At 37.4% G+C, this 22,120-nt stretch overlaps 1 protein-coding gene across 1 annotated transcript in view; it reads right to left on the reverse strand.

Annotated features, from left to right (window-relative positions):
• Window positions 1-22,120, reverse strand: part of Cul4 (cullin 4) — a 252,454-nt gene that overhangs the window by 196,369 nt on the left and 33,965 nt on the right. The window contains exon 2 of the mRNA XM_090386353.1: window positions 7,876-8,086. Within this exon, the coding sequence (XP_090242479.1) occupies window positions 7,876-8,086 (211 nt within the window). The remainder of the gene's footprint in view (window positions 1-7,875; window positions 8,087-22,120) is intronic.

A 22,120-nucleotide genomic window follows, 5' to 3' on the forward strand; every position in this document is an offset into this window, starting at 1 on the left:
TCATCAATATCATTAATAAATATAAAAAATAACAATGAGCCCAACACCAAACCCCCTGTGGGACTCCACTAATAACATAAGTCGACATAGAGCAGTGTTCATTGAATACCACTCTCTGTCTTCTCCCACTCACCCATCCCTTTATCCATCCCTATAGAAGCATTTGCCCTTCATGTATACCACTCCAATTTGTACAGTAGTCTTCCAAATGCAACATATCAAAAGCTTTCCTAAAATCCAATTATGTGACATCAAAATTATTTTTTGCATCCAGTTCCTTTGTGACCACATCATAGTATCCAATCAAATTGGTCAGACAAGACTTTCTCTTAACAAACCCATGCTGTGTCTGAACTATAACTGCAGTCTTCGTAAGATGGTCTTACAATCCTTTAACCAGAGACTCCATTATTTTCCCCGGAACAGAAGTTAAACTAACAGGTCTGTAATTACTTGTGTCACCCTTTGATCCATCTTTGTGAATTGAGGACACATTTGCACATCTCCAGTTAATGAGGACCTCCCCGCAGTCCAAGGAAGCTCTCATAATTATGGTTTTAGGCCTAAACCTTGCTTACTTCCTTTGCTGCCTCCTTTAATATAACTGGATAGGATCCCTTCCACCCCAGGAGCTTTCCTTAAGTTCATTTTCAACAACTCTCCACTTTGCTCTCAGTTATTACAAAATCATTTAGTTCCCTGCCGGAGTTTGATAAACTTCTGGCATTCCTCATGTGTGAATGTAGATGTGAAATACTCATTCAGTTGTTCAGCTCCCTGCGCAGGATCATCAATAGTCGAACTGATATCAAGTGGACCAATCTTATTCATCCTCTTCCTTCTAGAATTTACATAAGTAAAGAACTCTTTGCTGTTTTTCTTTGCAAATTTTGCCAAGGATTTCTCATAATCTGCCTTCACTTGTCTAACCTCCTTTGTGACTTGATTACAGACCAGCTTATATCTACCATACGCTTCTGTGCCTTCTGATATGCATCCCATGCACCATTATTCTCTGTCACAAGTTTCATTAGTTCATCTGACCTCATTTTAGGCCTAAACCTTGAACAATGTTTCTTAGTTGGAACAAAAAGCCTAGTAGGCTTTTTGTTCCAACAACATTCCAAGATTACCTTCTTGAATGCTTCCCATTTAGAATGTGCTATTGGTGACATCACCAGTTAGTCCCACTGAACAGAATTTAAAAACTGTCTGAGACCACTATAGTCACCTTTAAGAAAGCAAAAACCCTTCCCGTTACCCCATGGTAGTTACATCTTTGAGTAAATCCCACATCAGCACACTGTGATCACTGCCACCTAGTGGTTCCTTTATCTCCAGATTCTTAATGAGAGAAGAATCACTGCTGATAATCACATAAAGAGTATTACTCCCTCTAGTTGCTTCTCGAATGTTATTGTAAAAAACAGTCATCCAATAAATCTACAAAAGCCTTGCTAGTGTGCAGGTAGTGACCAGTACTGTACCTAGACTTCTGTCGACTTAGGGTGAAATATTCATCTTGAGACCCCTCGCAAAAATTAATGGTGGAATTCGTAAAATTGAAAAATAAAAGAAACACAAAAATTATTCAAATCATAATTACACTACCCACTATAAATTTTACCTCCTGCAAATCAATGGTTGTTTCTGGTCAAGTTTTATGTATAGGCCTTAAAATCAATCATAAAATTCCTAACACGTGTCAGTTTTAAGATATAGATAGATAACTGGATTCTGTACAAATATATCATTACCATTTGAAAAACAATTTTTAAACATTAACTTTTGGTTGGTTTTGTTTATTGGGCTAAAAGTTAAGCAAATTAAATCATTACTGATCTTGCAATATAGTATATTTTGATGCACTTTTCCAGACAAGTCAGTATTTTTATTCATTTTATTACACAATTCAACTGTTCAATATATAGTGTATGATAAACTATGGATTCACCTTCTGTTCAAATTTACCAATTGCTTTTACTGTTTTTAGGTTAAGGCATTGTTAAAATGGAGAAGACAAAGCACAGAACTTGTGTCAATCACCCAGACAACTTCTGCTATGTTTGTGGACACTTAACCCCAAAAACTCAGAGGAAGAAAATATACAATATCACAAAAGTTGCATATTCATTGTACTTCGGCTGCAAGATTGGCAACCAAGAAAAAAATTGGGCTCCATATATCTATTGTATTACTTGTACAATGAACTTAAGGCTGTGGTTATATGGCAAGCTGAGACATTACCTTTTGCCATCCCTATGGTGTAGCACAAGCCAAAGAATCATTTCGACGACTGCTATTTCTGCATGACAAAAATAAAAGGTATTTCCAAAAACAGCAAGCACTGCATCAAATATCCCATCAGTAATTAGGCCAGTGCCACACGGTAAAGAACTGTCAGCACATATGCCACCAAAATGTTGGGGTATTGGAAGTAGTGATGAAGGTACAGAAGAAATCATTTTACCAGATGTTGCGGAACCATGTATTTCACATGATTTGGACCTACGACCAGAAAAAGAAAAGGCCCCACACTACATTGAATAAGAAGAATTAAGCGAGTTGATCAGAGACTTGGGCTTACCCAAAGAGAAGGCTGAATTACTTGGATCCAGACTACAACAGTGAAATTTACTTTCCAAAGGTACAAACGTTACAATATACCGTAAGCAAAATGTAGAGTTTCAAGATATTTTGCAATGGAAAACAATACATGTTTCTGCAAAGACGTTGTTGGTCTTATGCACGAACTGAACATTGATCACAATACCTCTGAATGGTGTTTGTTCATTGATGCGTCAAAGCTAAGTTTGAAAGCAGTATTGCTTCATAATGGAAATACTTTACCATCAATTCCTCTTGTTCATGCTGCTGGCCTGAAAGAAACTTAGAACAGTATGTCCCAGATTCTTGCCGCTATACGTTACATTGACTATGGTTGGAATATTTGTGGTGGTCTCAAAGTGATGGGATTGCTCGTTGGGTTGCAAGGTGGTTTCACTAAATACTGATTTCCTGTGTCTGTGGAATAGTCATCCAACAGCCAAACACTACATTGTACAACACTGGAACAAGAGAGATGAATATATTCCTGGCAAAAGCAATGTAAAGTATGTTCCATTAGTTGATCCACAAAAGGTTTTTTCCCCCTTTACATATCAAGCTTGGACTGATTAAGAAGTTCACTAAGACGATGGATAAAGAAAGCAGAGGATTTGCATATTTACTGAAAATGTTTCCAAATTTATCTCATGCAAAGCTGAAGGAAGGAATTTTTATAGGTCCTCAAATAAGAAAGCTCATAAAACATGAAGAATTTCAAAGAAACCCGAATGATGTTGAACTGACTGCATGGAGATCTTTCAAGGCTGTGGTACACGGATTCCTCAGAAGAGAAAACAGAAGTATGAGCAACTGGTCACAAACTTGCTGAAATGTTACAAGAACATGGGGTGCCGAATGTCATTGAAAGTGCATTTCCTTCATTCCCATCTGGATTTCTTTCCTGAAAACTTAGCAGATGTCAGTGATGAACAAGAAGAGCGCTTCCACCAGGATTATCTGCAATGGAAAAACGATACCAAAGTCGCTGGGACTCTGCCATGATGGGAGATTACTGTCGGTTATTTAAATGGGAAAGCAATCTGGAGTATAAAAGGAAATCATTGAGTGGGAAACATGTCTAAGTAACATATATTGTGTGTAATAATTACAACCATATATGCTGATATTGTATCAAAACAAGGAATTTAAAAAATGTGTATATCTTTTGATGTAGATGTGACATAAGAAAAAGATTGATATTTTCATAATCAGGACATCAATTTTGTTCAGAATAACTGACTTTCGTTCCAGAGGTATGACGAAAAATAAATTTTTTTCTTGGGTAGTGTTATTTATTTAACACTACCCAACACTTTAATGACTAGTACATTATTTATATAAACTTAAAGTTTTAACATCATTACCTTAATATTTACTTGATATAAATTTGTCAATAACATCTGATGTTTTAATATCTTTTAGTACATCTTGTTCTATTGACATAATGGCCAATCCATTAATTCTTTCTTGGCCAATTGTTGCTCGTGAATATGTTTTAATCCTTTTGAGTCTTGAAAAACTCCTCTCTCCAGACGCAACCATAATTGACAATGTTAATAATATCCGGTGATGTTGGAATATAATTCAACTAAGTTATTTTTTTGAATAAATGTCAATAATTCTAAGCAAACCAAATTTTTTTCCTTTTAAAACATGCTGCAAAGATTTGATTTCTTGACATAACCCTTTGGCATCAAGGTCTTTGCTCCTGTCTTCGCCAGTCAGAATTCCTTCAATGTGTTCACATTTTGGTCTTATTGCACTTTATTTCTTTATAATCTATTTCTTTATAACAAAATTTCTGTTTAATGAATTTTTTAAAGCAAACAATCAAGTTATATAAAGGTCCAACTGGAAAGTATTATATTAAGAAAAAAACTTTTTATATTTAAAAAAAATTAAAATATCATCAGAATTCGGGGCCCCCTAAATTCCCGAACTCTGGGCAACTTTTGATTGTGTTTGGCATAAAGGTCTTCTAAACAAGCTTCCACCTTATGGTTTTCCAACTGTTTTTTGTAATTGGTTATCGAGTTTTCTCTCTGATCACTCACTGTGAGGGTGATGGTAGATGGCTCTCTGTCTTCTAACTTCTCCACTAATGCTGGTGTCCCACAAGGTTCAGTTCTGTCTCCTACTCTTTTCCTCTTGTGTATTAATTACCTTCTTCCATTAACTTGAAATCCTATCCATATTTTTGCCGACGATAGTACACTGCATTCCGCTTTCCATTTTGAGAAACCTTGTACTGCTCAATCAGCTTCAACTTCTCGAATATCCGCTACCAATTACTTAAATGCTGATCTCCAGGTAATTCTCCAGTGGGGGTCATAGACAACTTAGTTGATTTCAATCCTTCTAAAACTCAGTCTTGTCTTACATCTCGCAAAAAGGATTCTTCTGCTCCTATGCTTATCTTTGGTAACACTGATTTCTAGGCAAGATGATAATATATATCTTTTGGGAATTACCGTAACTTCTAATCTGCCTTGGCACAAGCATGTTACAAATATTGCTTCCTCTGCATCTAAAAAACTTGGTTTTCTCTTTCACTCTCCGAGTTACTTTTCTTCCAAACAGCAGTTCACTCTATACAAATCGCAAATCCACCCTACCAAGGAATATTGTTCCCACATCTGGGGCAGTGCCCCCAAAACCTCTCTCAGGCTTCTAGATTCCATTCAGAAAAGGGCAGTTAGGTTAATTAATGACTCCTCTCTAACAGAGTCTCTCCACTCACTGTCTCATAGACATACTGTTTCTCCTGCATTCCTTTTGGGCACTGTTCTTCTGAATTGGCTTCTATAATTCCCCCTCTCTCTTTCAAAACAGTCTGAACACGTGCTGCCACAAGCCATTTACTGTTCAACTTCAAACTCACGGAACCAACTTTTCATCTTCCTCGTTTATGCATTCAAATGCCATTTTCTGGAACGACCTTCCTTCATACATATTTCCTGAAAATTACAGTCCACAGAAGTTCAAGTCTAACGTCAACAAATATCTTCTTTCATCTTCTCAACCTCCATAGCCCAAGCACGGTACTAAGTACTATAGGTTCTAATACCTCTTGTGTTTGGGGTTTTCATAAAAAAAAAAAAAAATCTACCGTACTACACCTCAAACTCTCACAGATGCCCAGCAGAACACTGAGTTGCGCCTACTAGCACGCAAAAGGCCATCCTCCTTAGCTAGATCATGTCCTTTTCCAGAATGGGCTGCAACAATTTCACATTTTGCACATTTTTTTAGACCATGATGCATTGGAGAATCGCCCCCTTCGGTTTTCCCCCGAGCCACAGCACTTCCATTACTTTGTGCTAGTTGCTTTGCTGCTCTAGTCTGGGACATTATTTCCATTTAAATACAATTTAATTAACAATGAAAATTAATAAGATTAATAGATTTAATTGAAAATTGACAATACTATACTAAGCTAACAGACTTCTAATACAGTGCCATGTATTATGCTATTTCACTTTACGCTATCAAGTTCGAGATATATATTACGCTATTCAGTATTGATCTAATATACTACAAAAATGGCAGTACAAGATTCTACGGATACTAAATAGCAATCAAGAAAATCTCTAAATTCAAAATAAATGAAGGAACGTGACTGGGACTACAGCTACTTCTAGAAAATAAATTAATATGACAATTAAGTCAATAAACGACTAAATATTTAACAAAACTTAGCATTTGCCGGAGCTGCAAAATCTTTTCCAACACATGGATAACTTCCTACCCCAATTTCGACATTGTTTATTTGGATTTTAGCAAAGCATTTTATTTGATCCCTCATGAGAGGTTACTGTATAAGCTTGAACAGATTGGGGTTACTGGTAAAATTCTAAGGTGGATTGCTGGGTGGCTGCAGGGCAGAAAGGCACATGGTTGTGATTAAAGGATATTCTTCAGATTTGTGTAATGTCAAGATTGGGGTCCCTCGAAGATCGGTTCTTGGACCTGTTTCTCATTTTCATAAATGACATAGATGAAGGGACAGAAGGCATGATGTCAAAACTTGCAAGGGACGTAAAGATTGGTAGAGTCATTAATGATCAGTACCAAGCAGCACACCTTCACAATGGCTTGAATAGGTTTCAGGAATGGTCAGAAATTTGGAAGCTAAGTTTTAATGCAGCAAAATGCAATGTCTTACATTTTGGGAAGAGCAACTCCAAAATAAATTATACACTTGAGTGGAGATGAATTAAAAACAACAGAAGAAGAAAGAGATCTGGGAGTTTCAATATGTCCAGATATAAAGTTTTCTGAAGAGTGTAAACAGGCAGCCAGGAAAGCCCATGGTATCCTATCAATGAATTATTGAACTTATCCTGTAGAGGTAGGGAGTTTGTTTGTTATTTGGTTTTTAGGAGCATTAGCAACTAAGGCCATATTGCTCCGGGATATGCGGTGGTCATTCCCTGACCTTTCCACATCCCCCGTATTTGGTGGTGACGGGCTCGAACCCCGGTCTAATCAAGAAGCATGTGCTACGCACTGCTGCTCCTTCCCACCTGGCTACGGAGGCGCCAGAGGTAGGGAGATCATAATTCTACTGTATAAGGCAATTGTAAGACCACATTTGGAATATTGTGTTTAAGTATGGAGACTCCATCAGAAAAAAGATACCGAGCTTCTCGGAAGGATCCAAAGATGAGCATCTCAAATGGTGAGATCGGCAAAAAGGACGACCATACAAGGAAAGACTCCAATTATGTGGGCTACAGAGCCTGACAACCACTCACCTCAGAGGTAACCTGATAGGTTTATAAGGCTCTGAGAGGGATTAGTAAAATGAATAAAGGTGGAATTTTCACTGTTATAAAGAATTCCAGAACTAGGTGCTATAAATTCCAATTACATGATTTGAGGTTTAGATTAGATTGTAGGAAGTTTTCTTTTAGCCAGCGAGTTGCTGATTGTCAGAATAATTTACCTTCACAGGTAGTTGAGGCTGATAGTTTGAACAAATTTAAAGGCCAACTGGATAATTACCTGTATGAGGAGTAAACATATAATTTGTATTTTCTTATATACTTTGTTGGGTTTGTGTGTTTTTTGCCAGTGCAGCAAAAACCTATGGCTTCCTTGCACTACATGGCAAATACTATTACTATATATTCTCCAATCAATGAACTAACTATAAAACTATTATTTGGCAAAGTCATTAATATGATCTGAAATGAAAATATACAATTTTTATAGTTTATAAAAAATATAAACAATTTGAGTCAAACTGAAGGATATTTTAAAAACTGGTCAACATTTGACTTCACATGCTGTTCACAGAGAACCCTCAGGCTATCATATAGCTGTGCTGCCATTTTGTGCGAACAAAGATTCTCCACAGCTTGGTAAAGTTCCTCTTGAGATGTGCTTATTGGTCTGGAAGTCTGAATTGCTAATACAGCTTCCTGTAATTTCTCCCATGTCTGTTGCTGATAGTTCTCTGGAAGCCTAGGTTTCTCTGTTAGAGAGGGGGAAAAAAAGTCATTTATCAAGTATATACATTTCGAAAATATTTTTATTATCCATTTATTTTGCATACAAAAGAAATAAAAATAACAAGTATTCTGATATTCTGTGAAACGGTATAACAATAACATTTATCAGTTGATCACTGACAATTTATAGTGCCAAATCTGTTCAGAGTGTTATTGGAATTTAACAAGTTTACAAATTGCTTAGCTTGCATAAAATATATTAGTTTTCATTATCATTAGGTTGGGCACAATTGATTGATTGTCAATTTAGCAAGAATGCTTTGCATGCCTCCTTTTCCCGTTTTGCAGGGTGGGGTAGATTTCTCCTAAAGTCTACCTGAAAATCTTAGATTCCAAGTTTGTACTCACCACCCCCAGTTTCCATCACTCTCCTTAACATTTAAAATCATTATGATTTGAATCCTATCAAACTTTTTGAGATTAAAAAATTTTAAATATAAATAAATTAAAAATAAATTATTAAATTTTAATCTTTATTGGTTTATCTGAAAGGCCTTGTAAAGTAGGCCTATTCACCCTTTTTAACACTGTCATTAGGGCATTCACAAATTATGCAGCTTTTTTCTTTGAGCAGTCCAGTCCTCTCCCCTGAAACATTTTGTAGCATTGACTCCACAACCTCCAATCACTTAACAAAATATCTTTTATACCACATTTGTATTATATATATTAAAATACATACACATTTTAAGAAAAAATAAACAGTTCAGGTCACATTTAATGAAAAATCTGTTATGCAACATTTGTGCACTGGCTTTAAAAATGGTATTGTAACATTTTATCCCTTTCTTGAATTAATTAACATGAAATTTGCAAATGGCCACTCAATATTTAAATATTCTCATCCTAAGAAATTACTCAGCTATTGCTATGTATATATTGGTATCATCATAAATAAAAATTGGAAAATTTTTCAAGTACATATATCAAAATTTCAAGTATATACAGTGTCATAAACTATGTTACACTTTTAAAGCTGTAATTGAATTATTCATTCAGAGTCCCTTTTTTGCTGTTGTTGTTTCAGAAACTTTTTAAAATTTGTGAAAGATGCAGCAATTATATAAATAAAAAAAACTGAAACAACACTAAAGCTTTTCTCCAAAGCTGGCAGTGATATTGATAGAGAATGGCCAAACTAATTACCACAACCAAAAATTTACCAAACAATTAAAAGAAGTGCAGCAAAAGCCTGTGGCTTCCTTGCACTGTATGGCTAATACTAATCATAATACTAATGAGAGTACTTCAAGGATTCTAGACTATCCTTGAAGTGGTAGACCACATTTTATTAGAACCACTGAAAATTCTGATGGAGCTCTACAGAAGTCTCAAAAGTTAAATTCTGAACTGAAATCCAGGAAGAATAACAAAATTCACCAAGACTTCCAAACTGGCAAAAATTTATCAAAACTTAAAATCAGATTGGAGCAATGATGTTTTAAAACTAAATGGCAATAAAATCAAAATTCAATTTTGATATTGAAGAGACTCTACTCTCATTGAAGACTGAGTGCCAGATACTCAGCACTGAGGCTTGGGCTTATGTTGAACTTAGACAGTACCATGGATAATGCTATTTGTGTCTTAAGTTGCAAATAGCTTTTTAAATTGAATAAGTTCAAAGCTGTTTTATAACATCTCATAAGCTCAGGTGAGCTCTATCAGTAAACATATGTTGAAATGTGAATAATGCATTTCACCTAAGTGAACAGCCAAATGGTGTATAGAAGAAAAACGTATATTTAAAACATAACAATTTTTCTGTTTACCTTTAGCCTTTAGAAATGAAACACATTTAGCCCACCATGAGTACAAATCAGTTGACTTAAGCTATAAAAAAGAATAACAAATATTTAAGAACTTTACATTCTCATTTTAAAGAAGCATTATTTTCTCTTGGAAAAATTAAAACTTTTTTCTGTTAATAATCTGTTTAGATGTCATCCACATTGGTACATTACGATCATTACTGTTTAATGGTTCCTTAATGCCAAATTCCTCAATGTAAACTGAATCCTAAGCAGAAATGAAGTCAAGAAGAGTGCATTCCAATCACATGATATCTCTATCATGATATAAGTAGTAGTCATCTCTTAAGTTTGTCACAGATTAAAATTCAATCTCTTAGGTTTGTCACAGATTAAAATAAGTAGCTAAGTAGAGCTTCCAATTTGGGAGGTGAAAATGCTGATGGAACTGATATTTGATTAAGTTTTGCAAATTAAAGTGTTTGGAGACTAGGCTATTTGGGTTTTATTTTTTAAGGAGTATTAGCAACTGAGGCCATATTGCTCCGGGGATATGCAGTGGTCATTAGTAGTAGTAGTGGCATGTGATGCAAGAAAGCAAGTGTATGAGCTTAAGCATCATCAGCCAAAAAAAAAAAAAAAAATCACACCATTCCCTCTAAATGCCTGTCCAGTTCCTCCTTATATTTATTTAACAGATGGAAGTTTGTTCCAGCAATTAACCACCCGCTGGCTAAAGGCAAATTTCCGCACATCTATTCTACATCTGTCTTTTCTTAATTAGAATTTATGCCCCCTTAGGTTCGTAATCTGAACAAGTGACTCTGAACATTTCAACAGGTCACTGATGAAAAAAAGCCGTGAATTACGGTTGAAATTGAAAGTGTCTGCAATTCTGCCCAGACACGATAGGAGGGAGTATATGATGAGAGCCCTGTCAATCAATTCGGCCCTGGAAAGATTGTGCAGGGCTCAAGGGGTAGAATTTTTTTCAGCCTGGTCTGTACTTGTTAACAGGAGAGACTGCTTCTACAGGGATGGGATACACTTAAATAGAAAGGGTGCAAGAATGTTTGCTGATGCTATCGAGGCAGTGTTAGGTGGGTCGGAAAACTGCTAGATTGGGGGGATACAAGGACTAATAGATCAACAGTAGCCACTGGCAGAGGTGAAAGTGATTCTTGCACTGCTTCTATTGGAATGAGCCGCAGCCTGGAAAATAAGATGCAGGATATTTCAGAGACTGCTGGGAATCATTGGGGTACAAGTAAACACATGGGTTGTGTTAGGGTAGCTAAGAAAAAGAACAGGTGCATGTATACTTGCGTGTACACCAATGCTAGGAGTTTAGTAAATAAATTTGATGAATTTGAGGTATTGCTCAAAACATCAAAGGCAGATATTGTGGGGATTTCAGAGGCGTGGTGTAACACAGATATAAGGAATGCAGAACTGGAATTTGGGGAGTACAATGTCTACAGAAAGGATAGACAGGATAGGAAGGGAGGAGGGGTTATGCTATTAGTTAAAAAACACAAAATCCAAGGAAGTGAAGCCAGTCGACATCGCTGGACAGTGCAGTGTCGAGTCAGTTTGGTGTGACATAAGCATTGGGAGATCAAAATTGAGAGTAGGAGTGTGCTATAGGCCTAATGACTCTCATGAGTATAATAAGAAACTGTTCGGAGAAATAGAGTGGGCCAGTAAATCAGAGAGTCTTATATAATGGGGGATTTTAATTTCCCAGATATTGACTGGAATTTGGGGGCTGGTCACTCACACAGTAGCAAGGCTTTTGTGGATTTATTGGATGATTGTTTTCTACATCAGCATGTTCGGGAGGCAACTAGAGGGAGTAATACTCTTGATTTGATTATCAGCAGTGATTCTTCATGCATTAAGAATCTGCAGATAAATGAACCACTAGGTGCAGTGATCACAGTGTGCTGAAGTGGGAGTTACTCAAAGAGGTAACTACCATTAGGGGTAAAGGGAAGGGGTATTGCTTTCGGAAAGGAGACTACAATGGACTGAGACAGTATTTAAATTCTATACAGTGGGATCAACTGATGATATTGCCAACAGCAAATTCAAAATGGGAAGCATTCAAAGAACTTATCTTGGAAGCTACTAGGCTTTACATACCAACTAAGAAATATTGTTCAAGGTTTAGGCCTAAATGGATGTCAGATGAACTAATGAGGCATATGGCAGAGAAGAAAAATGCATGGGATACGTACAAATTAACACGTGACACAGACGCCCATGATAGATACAAGTTGATCTGTAACCAAGTTACAAAGGAGGTTAGGCAGGCGAAGGCAGATTACGAGAGATCCTTGGCAAGGGATGCGAAGAAAAACAGCAAAGAGTTCTTTACTTATGTAAACTCTAGAAGGAAGGGGATGAATCAGATTGGTCCACTTGATATCGATGGGTCAACTGTTGATGATCCTGCTCAGGTAGCTAACAAACTAAATGAATATTTTGCATCGACATTCACACATGAGGAGTTATTCAGTGAGGGGAAAGCCAGAGGTGTATTCAACTCTAGCAGTAAGCTAGAGAATCATGTAATAACTGAGAGTAAAGTGGAGGAGAAATTGTTGAAGATAAACACAAGAAAGGCACCCGGGGTGGATGGGATCTATCCAGTTATATTAAAGGATGCAGCAGAGGAAGTAAGCAATTTAGCCATAATTATGAGAGCGTCCTTGGACTCAGGGGAGGTACCCACAGACTGGAGATGTACAAATGTGACCCCAATTCACAAAGGAGGATCAAAGGCTGACACAAGCAATTATAGACCTGTGAGTTTAACTTCTGTTCCAGGAAAATTAATGGAGGCACTGATTAAAGAAGCACTGCAGGATCATCTAGACAAGACTTCAGTTATAGCTCAGACAGCATGGTTTTGTTAAGGGGAAGCCTTGCCTGACCAATTTGATTGGATACTATGATGCAGTCACAAAGGAACTCGATGCAGGGAATAACTTTGATATTATATACTTGGGTCTTAGAAAGGCTTTTGATACTGTCGCACATGGAAGACTGCTACACAAATTGGAGCAGTGTGACATTGGAGGCAAATTGCTGCTATGGATAAAGGGGTGGTTGAGTGGGAGAAGACAGAGAGTGGTAATCAATGGACACTGCTCATCGTGGACTAATGTTATTAGTGGAGTCCCTCAGGGCTCAGTGTTGGGTCCATTATTGTTTTCTGTATTCATAAATGATATTGATGATGGTATATCAAGCTTATTGTCGAAGTTTGCAGACGATACAAAGGTAGGCAGGGTTGTCAAGGACACTACTGATACTATGCTGCTGCAACAGGATCTGGAAAGGTTGAGCAGATGGGCTGAGAGGTGGCAAATGAAGTTTAACATTGACAAATGTAAAGTACTACACATGGGAAACAGCAACGCCAGAGCAACGTATCAACTCTGTGGTACTACACTGACAGTGGTAGAGAATGAAAGGGACCTGGGGGTGGTTGTGCAGGCAGATATGAAGTTTTCTGAGCAGTGCAGACAGGCTGCAAGAGTAGCTCATGGTGTATTGTTAATGATATATAGGAATTTTTCTAGCAGGGATAAGGAGGTGATTATTCGCTTGTATAAGGCAATGGTCAGGCCACACCTAGAGTACTGTATACTGGTCTGGAGCGCTCATTTCAAGAAGGATGTAGAGATGCTGGAACGAGTACAGAGAAGGGCAACAAGATTAGTGAATGGAACAAAGGGGTGCTCTTACGAAGAAAGGCTTAAGTTTTGCAAATTACAATGTCTGGAGACTAGGCACCAGCGAGGTGATCTGACAGAGGAGTATAAAGCCTTGAATGGTTTGAGCATGCTCAATGCTGATGGGATTCTTCCTCTTGCTCAGAATAATCACCTGAGAGGGCATAAATTCAAATTGAGGAAAGACAGATGTAGGATAGAGGTGAGGAAATTTGCCTTTAGCCAGCAGGTGGTTGGTTGGTGGAACCGAATTCCATCCCTTGTCGTGGAAGTTGATAGCCTAAATAAGTTTAAGGCTCAGCTGGACAGGTATTTCGAACGAACAGAGGGGTGAAGTGGAAGTGGGTATTTTTTATTTATTTATTTATTATTTTTTTTTTTTTTGGCTGATGCTGCATAAGCTTGCTTTCTTGCATCAAATGCCTCTACTAATGCTAATGCTAATTTAGTACTGTATTGCAAATTACATATGTATGGTAATTACTATATACATACATTTTTTTTTTAAATAATTAAATGCACATGGCATAATACTTTAAGAGTTTAGTATCTATATAATATCGGTGTTTAGATACACCATAGACACTCTTAAAAAAAAACTACAAAGTAGTTGTTGTGGGCATCATTTGCTCTTTCTCATATTGTGCTCTGCCTTCACGACGAGTTGCCATGATACTGCACTACCTCAAATAAGTAACGCTTCACTAATAGAGAAGACTATTGTTACTTATTCTCAGTGAGTACCACCACCCAGACATGTTTCAAGGCTATTGGATTATCATCAGTGGGTGGGCAGGTACCCTAGTATTGCAGACATGACGACCCAGTTGTGAAGCTGATCGCACAATATGAGAGATGCCAAAAGGTGTATAAGATAATATTTAAAATAATTAAATGCACATGGCATAATACTTTAAGAGTTTAGTATCTATATAATATCGGTGTTTAGATACACCATAGACACTCTTAAAAAAAAAAAACTACAAAGTAGTTGTTGTGGGTATCATTTGCTCTTTGTAGTTTTATTGTAGTTTAAAAAAAAAAAAAAAAAAACTACAACAACTACTTTGTAGTTTTTTTTTTTTTTTTTTTAAGAGTGTCTATGGTGTATCTAAACACCGATATTATATAGATACTAAACTCTTAAAGTATTATGCCATGTGCATTTAATTATTTTAAATATTACCTTATACACCTTTTGGCATCTCTCATATTGTGTGATTAACTTCACAACTGGGTAGTCAGGTCTGCAATACTAGGGTACCTGCCCACCCACTGATGATAGGCCAATAGCCTTGAAACATGTCTGGGTGGTGGTACTCACTGAGAATAAGTAACAATAGTCTTCTCTATTAGTGAAGCGTTACTTATTTGAGGTAGTGCAGTATCATGGCAACTCGTCGTGAAGGCAGAGCACAATATGAGAAAGAGCAAATGATGCCCATAACAACTACTTTGTAGTTTTTTTTTAAGAGTGTCTATGGTGTATCTAAACACCGATATTATATATATATATATACATACAGTAAATGCCAGTTATAGTGATCACTGGTTATTAGAATTAGCCGCTTTATAGAGAACCAATTCAAATCAATAAAATGCACTACACTTTCCTTGTTTAAAATCTCTTCACACATTAAACACTAATGTGATTAGTGAAACCAGAAAAAGGAAGCATAAAGGGAAATGCCAAGCAGTAGACTAAGTTCTGTTCGTTTGGTTCAAACAGGCCAGCTCATTATTGCAACAATCAATCATAGCATTCTTCTTCAAAAAGCTAATGATTTTGCTGAAAAACTACACAAAGAGTTTAAGGCGATGGACAGATGGTTGATGGAAAATGGAAAAAAAGATGGAAAATGAAAAGATGGAAGGTGAGGAATGATATTGTTTACAAAAAAATTTACAGAGAAAATCAGCATTCCAATGATTCTGCAGCTGACTACTGAGACATGTTTGCCTCTAGAAGAATAGTAATCCATTGTTTGGTTGTTGTTTTTTTTTTTTCCTGCTACTACATTTCTTACCTTTAAGCATAAGTATAAGGCAAAGGCAATGGTCCTCCTGACCATTGCCTTTGCCAGTACTCATACAGGCATCCAGACCTGTATGAATGCTGGCAAGGATGGAAGGATGTAGAGCTACTGGAACAGGTACAGAGCAGGGCAATGAGATTAGTGAGGGGGAATAAGTTGGGTGCTCTAACCAAGAAAAGCTTGAGATCTGCGAACAGCAGCATCTGGAGACTAGGCAGCTGCAAGCTAATCTGATTGAGGTGTTTAAGGCTTTGAACAGCTTTGGCAGACAATGCTAATGGGACTCTTCCTCTTGCTTAGACTATGCAGAAAGAGGCATAAATTCAAACTGAGTAAGGATAGTTGCAGAATAGATGTGTGGAAATTTTCTTTCAACCAATGGGTGGTTGAAAGAAAATTACTGCTGGAACAAGCATCCATCCATTGTTGTAGAAGTGGATAGATTGAATAAATTCAAGGAAGAACTAGACAAACTATTGGAGAGGATGGATTGGTGAAATGGGATTTTTTTTTTTTTCCGGCTGATGATGTATAAACTTGCCTTCTTGCATCATTTGCCAGTATTAATACTAATAATACTAATTATTGACAAATGCAAAGTACTTCTTAAAAAAAAAAAGGTAAAGTGCAGCCATTATCAACCCACTGCAGGATGGAAGCCTCCTCAACAATTCATGCTGAGGGAAATGGACCATAATCTGCCACACTGGTCCAGTGCGGGTTGGCAGATCGACCGTATTCAGCAGTCAGGGGCTTGAACTCCGGTCTACTCAAAGAGCGTGTGCTACTGCACTCCCGCTCCTGACCACTCTGCTACAGAGGCCGCATGTATGTCTATATGTAGCAGTAACCCAAGAGAAACGTACCAACTGTGTGGTGGGAAGTGGAGAATTAAAAAGACCTGAGGGTAATTGTGCAGTCAGATATGAAGTTTTCTAAGCAGTGCAGATGGGCTGCCAGAGTAGGTCACGGAGTTTTGTCAATGATAGGAATTTTGCTAGCAGAGACAAAGAGGTGATTATCTCTTTGTATAAGGCAATGGTCAGGCCACACTTTGAGTACTGTGTACAGGTATGGAGACCTCATTTTAGGAAGGATATAGAGTTGCTAGAATGAGTACAGAGAATGGCATGGTAGGGCATATTTGGTATTTGTACAGAGTGAGTGGCTGTTTAGAAGAAAGGTAATGCTGCCGAGAGTGAAAAAGAAAACCCAGTTTTTTTAGATGGAGAGGAAGCAATATTTGTGATATGCTTATACCAAGAGAGACTAGAAGTCAGCATAATCCCTCATAGAGAAGTGTGATCTTGTCTAGAAATCTGAGTGTCATTGAAGGAAGCATAAAAACTTGTGTATCCTTTTTCGCAAGATATAAGGTAGGACTGAGTTTTAGATGGATTGAAATTAACTAACTAAGTTATCTTTTCCCCACTGGAGAATTACCTGGAGATCAGCATTTAAGGAACTGGTAGTAAATATTTGAGATGTTGAAGCTGTTTGTGCAGGGCAGGGTTTCTCAGACTGGAAGGTGGAATGCAATGTGCTACCTTCAGCAAAACTATTTATAGGATTTCCAGTCAATTGAAGCATGCCATTAATGTACAAAAGGAAAAGAGTGGGAGAAGGAACTGAACCTTGGGGAACACCAGCATTCATGGAGAAGTTATAAGACAGAGAGCCATCTACTATCACTCATAGTGGGTGGTCAGAGAGAAAACTGGATACCCAATTACAAAAAACAGTTGGCATCCCATAAGATGAAAGCTCATTTTAAAGACCTTTATGCCAAACACAAGGGGCTCAGAGGTAAACAGGCATTCTGTATGTTATCAGACACTCAGTCTAAAACACTAATGGATCCAATATCTTTCTATTTCAGAAGATTCAGGAGAAGTCCAGTTGGTCTGCTTCCCTAAAAATCCACTCATGCACACCTTCTCGATGGTAAGCCCTGTTACATTACTTTGGCAACAAACGTGTAGAGTGGTTCTCTTCAAGATGCCTGGTTAGCGTGAAGAGGAAAAGACCAAACCCTCCAGCACATGACAGCACGATGAAACAAATGGCCCTCAGTCTCCAGCAGCTTTCACTCCCCCTCTTATGGCAGCAAAAGGGTCAGAGTGAAAGCAAAGAGGGTGTTAAGAATCTCTGGGTACAACCAGGCTGCCATGCATGGAAATTGAACTTGGCCTTACAATGTAAAATCGCTTATCAGTGAAGATAAGATATAAGAGCTGGAAAAGGAATTAGAAAATGTGAATTGGAATATCATCGGTCTGGCTAAAACAAGAAGAAGAAATGAATCACTTATAAGTTTATCAAGTGGAAATCTGTTGTACACCAATGAAAACAATGAAAGGAGCAAGGTGGAGTTGACTTTCTGGTCCATAATGATATAAAAAACAGCATTTTGGAATTCAAAAGTACATCACCAATGGTGTCAAGACTACTCACTATTTCTAAGAGGTACAAGTTAAAGGTTATAATGATTAATGCGCCAACATCGAGCCATGATGATAATGAGGTTGAAGAAATGTACACCAAAAATGAGTCTTCTAGATGAGCAGAAACCTCACTACACTATCATTATGGGGGACTTCAATGCTAAGGTTGGAAAGAGACAAAAGAATGCAGAAAGGGGGGCTATAGGAAATTCTGGAATTGGTGAAAGAAACGAAAGAGGTGAAAAACTTGTGGAATTTGCAGAATCTTGAGGAATGTCAGTAATGAACACTTTTATCAAGAAAAGGAAAAACATAAAGTGGACATGAAAGAACTCAACTGGATTAACAACTAATGAAATCGACTTCATCCTCAACAACAGAAGATATATCATGAATAAAGTTATTGTTCTGAACAAGGTAAATGTTGGAAGTGATCACAGATTGGTAAGATACACACGATATAGATGTAAGAAAAGAAAGGAAAAAACAGACTAGAGTAAATAATATGAAGGTCTTTGAGATAACAGAAGAGGAGAAAGCAGTATGCACTGGAACTTAAGAACAAGTTTGAGCTTCTGCAGACTGTTCAAAACCAAGATAGTGATGAGGAATACTACAACTTTCTGAAAGTGATAAAGCCCAAGAAACCTATAGGTAAAAAGAAATTCAAAGAAGAAAAATTAGTCAAGAAACACTTGTCATGATGAACTGAAGACGGCAAATGAAGAGCAAGATAAACACTGAAATGGATAAAATTGAGTATACTGAGTTATGCAAAGCCATTAGAAAGAGACACAGAGAGGACATAAGAAGATTTAGCACAAGAAAAGTAGAACAAGCTTTAAAGGAAAACAAAGGACTTAAATCAGCAGCCATGAGCAGTAATACAGAAAGACAAATGATACTGAAACTAAAGAATAGCAATGGTGTACTTATAAATATAAGAGAAGGCATAATTCAAATAGCATTAGTAGAGGCATATGATGCAAGAAACAAGCTTATGCAGCATCAGCCAAAAAAAAAAAAAAAAACCCACTCCCATTTCACCCCTCCGTCAGTTCGAAATACCTGTACAGCTGAGCTTTAAATTTATTCAGGCTATCAACTTCCACAACAAGGGATGGAAGTCTGTTCCACCAACCAACTACCCGCTGGCTAAAGGCAAATTTCCGCACATCTATCCTACCTCTGTCTTTCCTCAATTTGAATTTATGCCCTCTCAGGTGATTATTCTGAGCAAGAGGAAGAATGCCATCGGCATTCAGCATGCTCAAGCCATTCAAGGATTTATAAGACTATCAGATCATCTCACCGGTACCTAGTCTCCAGACACCGTAATTTGCAAAACTTAGGTCTTTCTTCGTAAGAGCAGCCCTTTGTTCCATTCACTTTGCCCTTCTCTGTACTCGTTCCAGCAGCTCTACATCCTTCTTGAAATGAGGCCTCCAGACCTGTATACAGTACTCAAGGTGTGGTCTGACCATTGCCTTATATAAGGGAATAATCACATCCTTATTCCTGCTAGAAAAATTCCTGTATATCATTGACAAGACACCATGAGCTACTCTTGCAGCCCGTCTGTATTGCTCAAAAAACTTCATATCTGCCTGCACAATTACCGCCAGGTCCTTTTCATTCTCTACCAATGTCAATGGTTGATACATTGCTCTGGGGTTACTGTTTCCCATATGTAGTACTTTACATTTGTCAATGTTAAACTTCATTTGCCACCTCTCAGCCCATCTGCTAAACCTTTCCAGATCCTGTTGCAGCAGCATAGCGTCAGTAGTGTCCTTAACAACTCTGCCAACCATCGTATCATCTGCAAACTTGGACATTAAGCTTGATATACCATCATCAATATCATTTATAAATACAGTAAACCCCCGCTATTTGCGGTATCTGTATTCGCGGTCGCTGATTTAATATAAAATGAAACCTAAAAAAAATTTGAATTTTAAACCGCAGTGAACATTTTCCGCCATAAAAAACATGGGCGTGGCTAAAATTATCTTTCCTGGTCAAAACAGCGCTCAGTGGGTGGGGGGGTGACAAAATCGCAAGCGTGGATGTTTCTCGCTAATCCTTGTTCAGTATGTGTTATGTGCTTGTCATGAAGGTTTCCTCATTTGATTTTAATTTGTATGCTTATAAAGTGAATAAATTTATCAATTTATATGCTTACAAAATTGATAAATCTACCGTTTTGCAGTGTAAAACAGACTTTTTCGAGCGTGTTAACGGAAGAAAGTGACTTTATTGTGGACAAGTTCTTTCTAACCCATACAAAAATATGGCTACGAATAACAAGGGAAATGTGAAAAGATCAAAGAAGGTGATGACATTAGCCAATAAAATTGAGTTATTAGACAATTTCTAATGGTAAAAGTGTCTCCTCAGTGGCAAAACATTATAAAATTAATGAGTCAACGGTACGATCAATCAAAAAACAGAAGAAAAAATCTGCCATAGTGTCCGTGAAAACGCGCTAACTGCTTCAAAAATTTGCTCTGTAACTCGTGATGTTAGAAAAAATTGAAAAAACCTTTAAATCTGTGGATAGAAGACCGAACTCAAAATAAAATTCCGTTAAGTTCACTCATCATTCGTGAAAAGGCAAAACACCTTTATCAACACTTTAGCGAAACTGGTGATAGGACTGGCGGGATAAATTTTTTAGCTAACAAAGATGTTGGTTTGAAAGATTTGTTTGAAATTTCTAATAAATATTACATTTAATATTAAATTGTTTCTTATTTTCATTTCGATGCCATATGCTTGCATTTTACTAGGTACATAGTTATATTATGAAGGTACATATAATATACACATAGACAAAATTTTAGACTAGTTTTTCTTATATAATTCATACTTTGGAACGGAACCCCTTTATTACTATGGGAGCCATAACTCAGTATTCGTGTTTTCGGTATTCGCGGCATTTCTCAGGAACGTAACCCCTGCTATTTGCGGGGGTTTACTGTACAGAAAACGACAATGGACCCAACACTGAACCCTGAGGGACACCACTAATAACATTAGTCCATGATGAGCAGTGTCGATTGATTACCACTCTCTGCCTTCTCCCCGTCAACCACCACTTTATCCATAGCAGCAATTTGCCTCCAATGCCACACTGCTCCAATTTGTGCAGCGGTCTTCCCTATGGAACAGTATCAAAAGGCTTTCTAAGATCCAAGTATATAATATCAAAGTTATTCCCTGCATCCAGTTCTTTTGTGACTGCACCATAGTATCCATAAAATTAGTACGGCAAGACTTCCCCTTAACAAAACCATGCTGTGTCCAAGCTATAACTGAAGTCTTGTGTAGATGATCCTGCAGTGCTTCTTTAACCAGTGCCTCCATTAATTATTAATTAATGACCTGTATACATTATTAATTATAGACCTGTGAGAAGTTAAACTCACAGGTCTATAATTACTTGTGTCAATCTTTGATGCTCCTTTGTGAATTGGGGTCACATTTGCACATTTCCAGTCTAAGGGTACCTCCCCTGAGTCCAAAGAAGCTCTCATAATTATGGCTAAGGCTTTGCTTACTTCCTTTGCTGCCTTCTTTAATATAACTGGATAGATCCCATCCACTCTGGGTGCCTTTTTTATGTTTATCTCTCAACAATTTCTCTTCCACTTTCCTCTCAGTTATTACAAAATCATCTAGCTCACTGCCAGAGTTTACTTCACCTCTGGCATTCCTCTTCCTGAATAATTCCTCATGTGTGAATGTAGATGCAAAATGCTCGTTTAGTTTGTTAGCCACCTGAGCAGGATCCTCAACTGTTGAACCATCAATATCCAGTGGACCAATCTGATTCATCCCTTTCCTTCTAGAGTTTACATAGGTAAAGAACTCTTTGCTGTTTTTCTTTGCATCCTTTGCCAAGGATTTCTCATAATCTGCCATTGCCTGCCTAATCTCCTTTGTGACTTGGTTACAGACCAGCTTATATATATCATAGGCTTCCAGGTACCCATTAATTTATATGTAATCTCATGCATT

The sequence above is a fragment of the Mastigoproctus giganteus genome, chromosome 1 (genome assembly GCF_048544385.1).
Source record: "Mastigoproctus giganteus isolate SK-2022 chromosome 1, ASM4854438v1, whole genome shotgun sequence".
Taxonomy (NCBI): domain Eukaryota; kingdom Metazoa; phylum Arthropoda; class Arachnida; order Uropygi; family Thelyphonidae; genus Mastigoproctus; species Mastigoproctus giganteus.